Genomic DNA, 10,326 nt, shown 5'->3' on the forward strand with positions numbered 1-10,326 from the left:
TCCCAATTAGTTTGGTGTCCTTTGTTGATATTATTCTGTCTTTTTTGTCTGACCAACAATAATGAATAACCCACAAACGCTAATGAATAACTAACTCCCTTTGTCTCAAAGGACAGCAGAGCCCAGTAAGAAATGTCAGAAGCCCTGAAGTAAAATGAAAACTCTTATAATGAAAATCTTCCCAATTATATACTCCTCCGGGTACTACAAATGTAAAATTGTCTTAAATATTTAAATAGTTGTGTCAAATGTGCTTAAAGTGGGGATCATAAAACTGATTTCCCAGATGCTCTGAAAAATGCTTTTCTACCAGTCTAATTACAGTGAGTAACTGTTGGAGCAGGAAGTAGGGGAAATACAATATAACCGGGATCCTTTACACACAAATCCCAGTGAGACTAGTAAGTTGCCAACTGCACCCTGTCCTCCCTGCTCACTCAGTGGCTCAGACAAATAGGAACACATTCACCTCTACTCATTAAAAATTTACATGTAGTAAATGATCAATTTTTAAACTAATTTTTATTATCTGAGAAACATAAAACTCAAAGTAACTCTTTGTCGTAGACAGAGCAAAAAAAATACACTGACGTTGCTGAAAACACTGACAAGTGTGCAATAAGACAGTGTGAGGAAGAACTCAGGAATGCTGCATTTTAATTGGAACTCACTATCTTTCTCTAATATATTTCCTAACTCTGTCCGTGGAAAGGGCTCACAAGCAATGACAACCCACAGTCAAGAAGAACACCCTTTCAGCCAGTTTTCCAAATATTCCCCACTAAGAGGGACTTGAGCTTCTTGGGAAAATGCATGATTCCAGGTATGGGGCATGCAAGTAAAAGTGAGCCTAGAACATCTTGCTATGCCTGTAAGCAAGGAAGTACTTAATGGAAACATGTCATAAAGACACAAGAATTGACTTCAAGGGGCTCCCACTGGTCAAATGTGGGACAATTTGAGCATCACAAAGAATAATGATGGTAATGAATTATAACAGAATAATTTTTTAAAAAATCCATGAGTGATTCTGTAGTGATTCACAAAAAGAAAAGGGAGAGAAACTCCTCTCTCCAGAAGAATACCAGCTAATAAACATAGCAGGAAGAAAAGAATCAGAAAATCACCACTATGCAACCAACCATGTAAAAACTGATTCTGACAAGTATCATCAATGGATGCTATGAAAGATTGTTGGAGGACAAGATATTTGCACAAGATCACTTACACATTTTGAAAGAGAAAGTGCCCTTCACAATGCAGAGATCTGGTAACACCACCTTAGCCAGGTGATCAAATATAGCATCACAAACACTAGGATGAAGCAGCATTCAGTGCTTCTGGGTATAATGCAATGTGTGGTACACAAATCACCTTCATAGTATTCTTGCCAAAAATGTTTAACCTGAATCCAACCATGAAGAAATGATCAGACAAACCAGAGTGTGGAACAAGACAACTCACCTGAACTCTTTAAAAATATCAGCGTGGCTGGGCACGGTGGCTCACGCCTGTAATCCCAGCACTTTTGGGAGGCCGAGGCAGGTGGATCACGAGGTCAGGAGTTCAAGACCAGCCTGGCCAAAATGGTGAAACCCCATCTCTACTAAAAATACAAAAGTTGCCGGGCGTGGTGGCAGGCACCTATAATCCCAGCTACTCATGAGGCTGAGGCAGAGAATTGCTTGAACCCCGGAGGCAGAGGTTGCAGTGAGCCCAGATAGCACCACTGCACTCCAGCCTGGGCGACAGAGCAAGACTCCATCTCGAAAAAAAAAAAAAAAACATATATATATATATATATATATATATATATATATACACACACACACACACATATAAATTTTTATATATATACACATATATATTATATATATTTTATATTATATATTATATATATTTTATATTATATATTTTCATATTATATATTATATATTTTTTTATATTTATATATATATATCAGCGTATTTTTTAATGAAACACAAAGAAATGTAGAGGAACTGGAAGAAAAAAAAACAGATGGCCGGGCGCGGTGGCTCACACTTGTAATCCCAGCACTTTGGGAGGCCGAGGCAGGCGGATCACGAGGTCAGGAGATCGAGACCACAGTGAAACCCCGTCTCTACTAAAAATAGAAAAAATTAGCCGGGCGTGGTGGCGGGCGCCTGTAGTCCCAGCTACTTGGAGAGGCTGAGGCAGGAGAATGGCGTGAACCTGGGAGGCGGAGCTTGCAGGGAGCCGAGACTGCGCCACTGCACTCCAGCCTGGCTGACAGAGCGAGACTCTGTCTCAAAAAAAAAAAAAATTAAATAATAATATCAACAAAGGATACCAAACTAAATGGGATTAAAAAACTCTTGTGTCACTTAAGGTTGATGTCTCTTGTAAAGACCCGGTTTAAGAAAAATAATGTATTGTGAGAGGCTGGGAGGCTGAAAAATTAATGTACTTTAAATAATACATCAAGTTTCATGTTTATTTTTTACTGTCTGTGGTTGGATATTTCAACTGGTGTTAATCTAGAGCTTAGATTAGAGCTTGTTTGGTCAGTTGGTTAGCTAGCTGTGTGTTTTTCTCCACTGCCACAGCATTAATTTTAAAATACTGATACTGGTTTAAAATGTTATTTTCCTATATCATTCCTTTACTTAGGTTTATCCCTGAGAATACAACAGACAATGAAAAAAGTCTGTTGAAGTAGGCTAAAGAGATATGACAACCAAAGGTAATATACGATCTTTGATCAGAAAAAAAAAACAGCTATAAAGGACATTTAGATAATAAGCAGGGAAAGAAAATAATAATTTATATCATAATAAGTAGAATGAAATAAAAATAATATAAAATTTAAATATGGATGACTATTTATTTATTTATGTTTGAGGCAGGGTCTCACTCTGTCACCCAGGCTTGAGTGCAGTGGCAAAATCATGGCTCACTGCAGCCTCAAACTCCTGGACTCAAGGGATCCTCCCACCTCAGCCTCCCGCATAGCTGGGTCAACAGGCACATGTCAACACACCCAGCTAATTATTTTACTTTTTGTAGAGAGAGAGGGGTTTCACTTTGTTGCCCAGACTGGTCTTTGAGCTTCTGGCCTCAAGCCATCCTCCCACCATGGCATCCCAAAGTGCTGGGACTACAGGTATGAGTCACACGCCAGCCTGGACTGTATTTTAAAATGTAACTATATATAAATAATACTTTGTATGAAAGTTAATTTCTTTGGTTATGATTAATATATTTTGGTTATATAACATGAAAGATACTGGCTTAGGAATTTGGAGGTCACAATGTCTGCAACTTACTTTCAAGTGGTTCACCTTACTTGAGAGAGATAAAAGAGGCAAAATGCCAAAAAAGTTAAACGCAGTATAATACAACACAAAACAGCATAACGCAAGATCAAACTTTAAAAAATGATAAATTCAGCATCAAAGAATGAATTGTATTTAAGAAATAAGTTACGCAATGATTCGTTAATTTAAATGGGAATAGCTGGGTAGGGCACCTGGGAAAGCTGTTTGAAGAGGAACAGATCTGGGAGGAGTTGTTCTTTTTGTCTGTTGCCTTTTGTCCTCTTCCTTCCTCCTCACTCTTCTCAGAAGGCAGACTAGATAGCTGGAGCTGGAATGAGGCAGATGTTGTGCAATCTAGAAGAAGACTAAAGAAAGCTCCACGATCTTGGACCACAGAGAGCGGAGTGGCCAACTACTAGCAGCAAGCATCTACTGCAGCCTTCTCTGTATAATAAAAATAAACTCCTACAACAAAAGTTCCCAAATGTTCTCAGTTCATAGCATGCTCAGTGTTTCAGTAATTTTTTCCATGGTACCCCTAGGCCAAAAGAAACACCTAAAGTTGCATTTATCAAGTAGTTAGATGTAAACAACTCAATAACATGTACGTACTAACAGCTTATTAGTTGTTTGAAAAAATAATACAAATAAATTAAAAGAAAAACAGTATTTTTATTTCATTCTTAAATAACCACAAATACTAATGGGATGTGTGTTAAATTGTGCACTCTAATGTTTCTCAAACTTTGGAGTAAGATTGGACACAATCACCCATTCCACGTTTTCAGTTGGTATTTGCTCTTTTAAAATTGTGGTAAAATATATACAGCATAAAAGCGATCATCTTAATCATTTGTAAATGTACAGTTTGGTGGCATTAAGTACATTCACATTATTGTGCAACCATCACCATTACCCATCTCCAAAACTTTTTCATCTTCACCAACTGAAACTCTGTACCCATCAAACACTAACTCCTCATGCCCCCTTTTCCCCAACTCCCAGCAACCACCACTCTGACTATATGAATTTGACCATTCCAGGAACTTCATACAAAAGGAATCATACAGTACGTGTCCTTTTGTGACTAGTGCATTTCATTTAGCATAATTTCCTCAAAGATCATCCATGTTGTGGCATGCGTCAGAACTTCCTTTCTTTTTCAGGCTAAATAACATTCCATTGTATGTATATACCACATTGGGTTGTTTCTTCCTTTTGGCTATCGTAAACAATGCTGCCGTGGACATGGGTGTAAAAAGTACTTGCTGCTTCTAAATCGCCATTACTGAAAATGGAGCTTCTCAAAGATACGATTTCACCAAAAGGAACATAGTGCAACTTACTCTTAAAACTGTCAACCTCCTCAGCCTAGTAGTTTGCCTGGTGTCCAAAGGACATCACGTATCCCTGTTTCTGTCTAAATTTAAAATACCCTGTGACTCCCAAAATTCACTGTGGCACTCCAGTGACCTTTAACACATTGTTTGGGAACCACAATTTATGATGTTAAAGCCGCTGTTATTTGAGTTTTCAACTGAGCAGAACTCAATTTTTAAATAATATAAACAATATCAAATGTATACTTCTCATGAGCCTTCCATCAAAGATTCTTCAGTCTTCAAGTCAGATGCTTGTCTGCGTAGCAATTCTTAGGTAACAACTTTTCTCCATACACAGCTCTACTGCTTCCCTGAGAGTTGCTATAATCACTTTCAAAGCTTAGAAAATGCATTTTCTTAGCCGCCATGTAAACTGTATCTTGCCCCAAAGCAATGACACTGCTTTGGTTAAAATGCATGTGTCAACTTGACTGGGCCACTTGGTGCCCCAATATTAGGTCCAACACTACTCTGGGCATTTCTATGAGGGTGTTTTTGGGTAAGATTAACATTTAGTCACTACACTGAGTAAAACATATTGCCCTCCCTAATGTGAATGGTTCTCAGCCAATCAGTTGAAGTCCTGAATAGAACAAGGTTGACCCTTGCCCTCGACAACAGAAAATTCTTCCTGCCTCATTGCCTTCCAACTGGGACACTGACTGTTTTCTTGCCTTTAAATTCAAACTGGAACATCAGCTCTTCCTGGATCTTGAGCCTGGCAGCCTTCAGACAGGGACTACATCATGGGTTCTCCTGGTTCTCAGGCCTTCACTCAAACTGCAATGAAACCATTGGCTCTCCTGGGTCTCCAGCTGACTGACTCTGCCTGTAGATCCTGGAACTTGCCACTCTCCATAATCCCAAGGGCCAATTTCTTATAAAAAATTTCTTTATATATATACACACACAAACAAATATACACATGTAGATATGTATCCTATTCGTCTATTTCTCTGGAAAACCCTAATTAATAAACCCACAAGAGTCCCATGTTCCATCAGTGTCCTCAAAACGGATCCAAACTCCTTGGCACATCATTCATGGCCCTTCCTCTGGCTTCTGCTGATTCTTCTCCATCTTCATCTCTTACCACGGATTTTCTGTACCCCTACCCATGTGGAACCAGGTGCAAGTCCATGAACTGCACCAGGATTTCTCCCCTCCAGGTTTTGAGTGCATTTTTCTCCCTTCCCAGAATAAGTTCCAGACAACCCCCTCCATGCACACATATGCATGCATGCACACACACACACACACACACACACACACAGGACATGCACTTTGTATGATTGCAAAGCTAGCTCTTTACCTTCCAAGTATCTGCCTATATAGCACAGGCCAGGAACCCTTCTATGTGGCCATATCAGAGTGTATCCCTACGGGAGTCCTTACTGTGCTGTATTTTTTTTTTTTTTTTTTTTTGAGATGGAGCCTTGCTCTGTTGCCCGGGCTGGAGTGCAATGGCACAACCTCTGCTCACTGCAACCTCTGCCTCCCAGGCTCAAGCCATTCTCCTGCCTCAGCCTCCCGAGTAGCTGGGATTACAGGTGCCCACTACCATACCCGGCTCATTTTTGTATTTTTAGCAGAGGCGGGGTTTCACCATCTTGGCCAGGCTGGCTTCAAACTCCTGACCTCAAATGATCTGCCTGCCTTGGACTCCCAAACTGCTGGGATTACAAGCGTGAGCCATCGCACCCACCTACTGTGCTATATTTTAACTGCCCACTTGTTTGTATGAATTATCCAACTCCTTGAGGGAAAGGACTATGCTTTATTGGCTATTGCATCTCCAGAACAGTGGCTCACCCATAATATATGCTCAATAATTATTTGTAGAGTAAATCATCAAAGTTCAAATAATCCTAGATCACCATCCTCAACGAGTTATTGGCTTAGTATAGGAATTGTCAACCAAGATCTGAAGAAACGATACATTCAGCCACTTCTCGCACCATCTAGACCACTGATGGTATCTAAGCTCCAAAGCTAGAGGTGACAATAATACAGCTGTCCTTCACCCCTCATTTGTGCCTATGCATGTCCCAACCATGCAGATCCAGGAGGAGCACTGTAAGCTAGGAAGCTGAGCAAGGAAACAAAAAGCCACAGGGAAGAGAATTAAGAAGCAGCACTACTTCTGACAGGCATTTCAAGGTGTATCGACCCTGAGAATTCACTAGCCCTTAAGCACCTGAGGTTTTTAAAAAAAAGAAACGTGGCTTTAATTACAGCCACTTCTGACCGCCATCAAAGTTAGTATTCCCAAGCTCCTTACTGGCTGGTGCCTCTGAAGTTACTTACTCTTTCTAGACCTTAGTTCCCTTATCAGTTAAATAACCATAGCATACAACTCAGTGCTGTTTGAGGAATAACTGAGACTACGTATTGGAAAGCACTTAACACGGTGCCTGACATATGCCGAGTTACAATACAATAAAGGCAAGTTATTAATATTATCACCATTATTATTGTCAGTCAGGATTGCAAACACAAGTACATATAAAAGCAAGCTACAGTTCACTAGTCAAGCATGAACCAAAAGGCTTTATCGGGCCTCAGCCCCTGAAAATCTAAAACACCTAAATTTAACATGAGGGAACTTAGCTTGCCACACCCTGGACATAGCAACCCAACAATGAGAAACCTATTTTGGATGTAGCCCCAGGGAAACTTTTTCCTATACATACACTAAATATCAGTACCTCTAAGAAATAAAATGACTCAAAACTAATCTAGACCAAAAAAAAAAAAAGAAGAAGAAAAATAAACAAATTAAGGCCGGGCACGGTGGCTCATGCCTGTAACCCTAGCACTTTGGGAGGCCAAGGCAGGCAGATCACTTGAGCTCAGGAGATGAAGACCAGCCTGAGCAACATAACTAAATCCTGTCTCTAAAAAAAATGAGCCAGGCGTGGTGGCACGCACCTGTGGTCCCAGCTACTTGGGGGACTGAAGCAGGAGGATCACTTGAACCCAGGAGGACGAGGCTGCAGTGAGGCCAAGATCATGCCACTGTACTCCAGCCTGGGTGACAAAGTGAGACCCTGTCTCAAAAAATTAATTAATTTAAAAGGCGCATGTATGTTTAGTACTATTGTTTTTTTTTTTTTTTTTAAAAACCCGCCCATTTATACCAATTTATCCAAACACAGAAATACACAGATGCTCAAACAACTTTTTGGCTACTTGACTGATAGAAATCATTATTCACCTTAATTAACTGAATGAGTGGCTATTCTGAAGGTTGCTAGTAATTCTATTTGGTGGTGTAAGCATTTTTAACATAAACATTTAAGACGGAATGCTAAAAATACCTTGTGCTATTTTATACAGCAAAGCTATATTTTACGTGGAGTACATGCTCTTCCTCTAAATACATACGTCATCTACAATATAACCTCATTAATTCAACATCCATTTCTAGAGATAATGTGTCATTCAAATAACTTGCTATTCACAAACAATTAATTTAAAATATATGGTAATTCAAACGCTATTGAATTAAAAGCACATTCTCTCTACACTTCAAATTGACCAGGTTTTCTAGTTCTCCGCAAGCACAAAATACATCTTTTCATTATTCCCTTCTAGCTTGCTTCCCTCTTGCTACTAGCTATATGATAAAAATTACAGGCTTTGCTCTTAAAGTAATTTTTCTTATCATTTTTATTTATTGATTTCTCATTTTATTGGTTATTAAAATTTCTCCTTTTTTTTATTCTTTTCCTTCCAAACACCACCTTTCTTCTACACTACACTTTTAGCACTGGCATAAGGATAGTTCCAGTCAGTCTTCTTGTCCATGGCCTGGAGAAGTCAGCCCCCAGGGAAACAGGACAGAGCTACATGTATCCGGAGGGCAGGATCTTGCTAACCTAGCTCTTACCCTTCCACCACAACCACCCAGCCTACCTCCCTATTTCTTATATTTCTATCTTACTGTTACTCTGTTTCACAGTCCCAGGAGATGTCTCATACTCAGCATTTACCAATGTGGTCCCCTCCCCTTCAACACATACCCACCTACTCCCTTACTGAGCAAGCTATATATCATTATGAGACCATCAACTTTGACCCTGACACTGAATCGTGTATTTTTCCATAGGATTTGCTGGCAGAAAATGGGATGGGGGAGGAAAAAATTGTTTCCATTTTTAAAAGATCCCAGAAAGACAATCCTACCTTTCCCAGGATTTGGAGGAAAAGGGCTTCCAAACTCCTGCTGCTTTGGCTTTAAAGTATGTGACCCTGACATGCCTCCAGCCTGGGTGACCTGGAATCGCGGCTTCCCATTGGTGAGCATTTGTCTCCTGGGGCTTAAGGCAGGCAGATGGATGGGGCTCTCAGCCACGTTGTTCTGAGGAGCCATCCCTCCTCCCGAGGGCATCTTGAGATGGAGGTTGTTAGCAAGGCTTCCCATAGTGGGACTCGATGTGCTGCCACAGGGCGAGGGGCCAGGAGTCCCGGAGTGGGCTCGGATGGCAGGAATGTGGTGACCACTGACCATCCTAGGCCCCTGTGGGGTTCCCGATGTCCAGTGGAGACTCATGCTGCATGATCTTCCATTCATTCTGAAAAACCTGTGGCCAAGACGGTCAAATATCCAATGTCACTAATGACTCCTTTCAGGCAAAGTCCAATAAGTTATCCATGGTGTGGGTTATAAGCCTGTTTAAAAAAATAAACGCAGCCATTTTTAAAAGCAAAAATGAAAGTAAGATACAGTGAGTTTTTCAACCTGTGTATCATTCATAACAGGAAGAAAAGAAGCACTCTTAGCAAGATGGCGTTTTATGTAGAACAGGGTCCTCAAATACATGGCTCGTTGGCAGGCACTCTCCCCTTCTGCATTCATGGTGGACATGGATTATGGATCACTGCATTGTTTTGTTTGCCACTGAGCCCTTCTCAATACAGTGCTCTTGGCAACTACAACAATCTACTGGTGCCAGCTTGCAAAACAAAACTTATTTTGCTCCCTAGAGGATCTGTCCATACTAGTTCACTTTTGCTACAGCGGGTCTTGGGAAACCCAAAAGCACCACCTACCTGAGCTGTGAGACCAATGCTTCAAAGTTCCAGTAAACAACCACAAAGCAGACATGGCTTCTAAATGAGACTATGGGGACACTAAACCATCTCTGATTTTCACTTTAAGAGCTATCTTTTCACAATCCCTAGATTCGAAAAAGATAAACACCTAGGCCTGGAAATACCATAAAATTTTCGCATATCCATATATCCATACGTTCAAATATTCATGGCAGCATTAGAGTCTTGATTCCATAATGATCCTGAGTTATGGGGATGGGAAGAGAATCAACATCACGACACTGTAACCTTCCACTAAAATCCTAGAAAAGAGAAGCGCTGTGCAAAACGCCTTACGGGGAGCATAAGGAGAGAATGCCCCTTCTAAAAGTGACCTGTCCAGTATGTACATGATGCATGACATTCAGTAAATCTACCGTAGTTCCATAAAGACTCCTAACATTAAGGAAGCAGAACAAGAACCAAGAGAAGTACTGACATGATCGCAGGACGTCATCACCCACCCACGTGATGATGCCGGGTTGTAAATCACTAAAGAAGGCCCTTCCCTCCCTTGACTAATAGCTCCCCAAAATGTATGCAATGAG

At 40.5% G+C, this 10,326-nt stretch overlaps 1 protein-coding gene across 1 annotated transcript in view; it reads right to left on the reverse strand.

The window, feature by feature from the left end:
• Positions 1-9,439, reverse strand: part of GLIS3 (GLIS family zinc finger 3) — a 471,085-nt gene extending 461,646 nt beyond the window's left edge. Inside the window, exon 1 of the mRNA XM_030801507.1 lies at positions 8,870-9,439. Coding sequence (XP_030657367.1) covers positions 8,870-9,257 — 388 coding nt within the window. The 5' untranslated portion in view covers positions 9,258-9,439. The remainder of the gene's footprint in view (positions 1-8,869) is intronic.
• Between the last annotated feature and the right edge of the window lie 887 nt (positions 9,440-10,326).

The sequence above is a fragment of the Nomascus leucogenys genome, chromosome 1a, assembly GCF_006542625.1.
Source record: "Nomascus leucogenys isolate Asia chromosome 1a, Asia_NLE_v1, whole genome shotgun sequence".
Lineage (NCBI taxonomy): Eukaryota > Metazoa > Chordata > Mammalia > Primates > Hylobatidae > Nomascus > Nomascus leucogenys.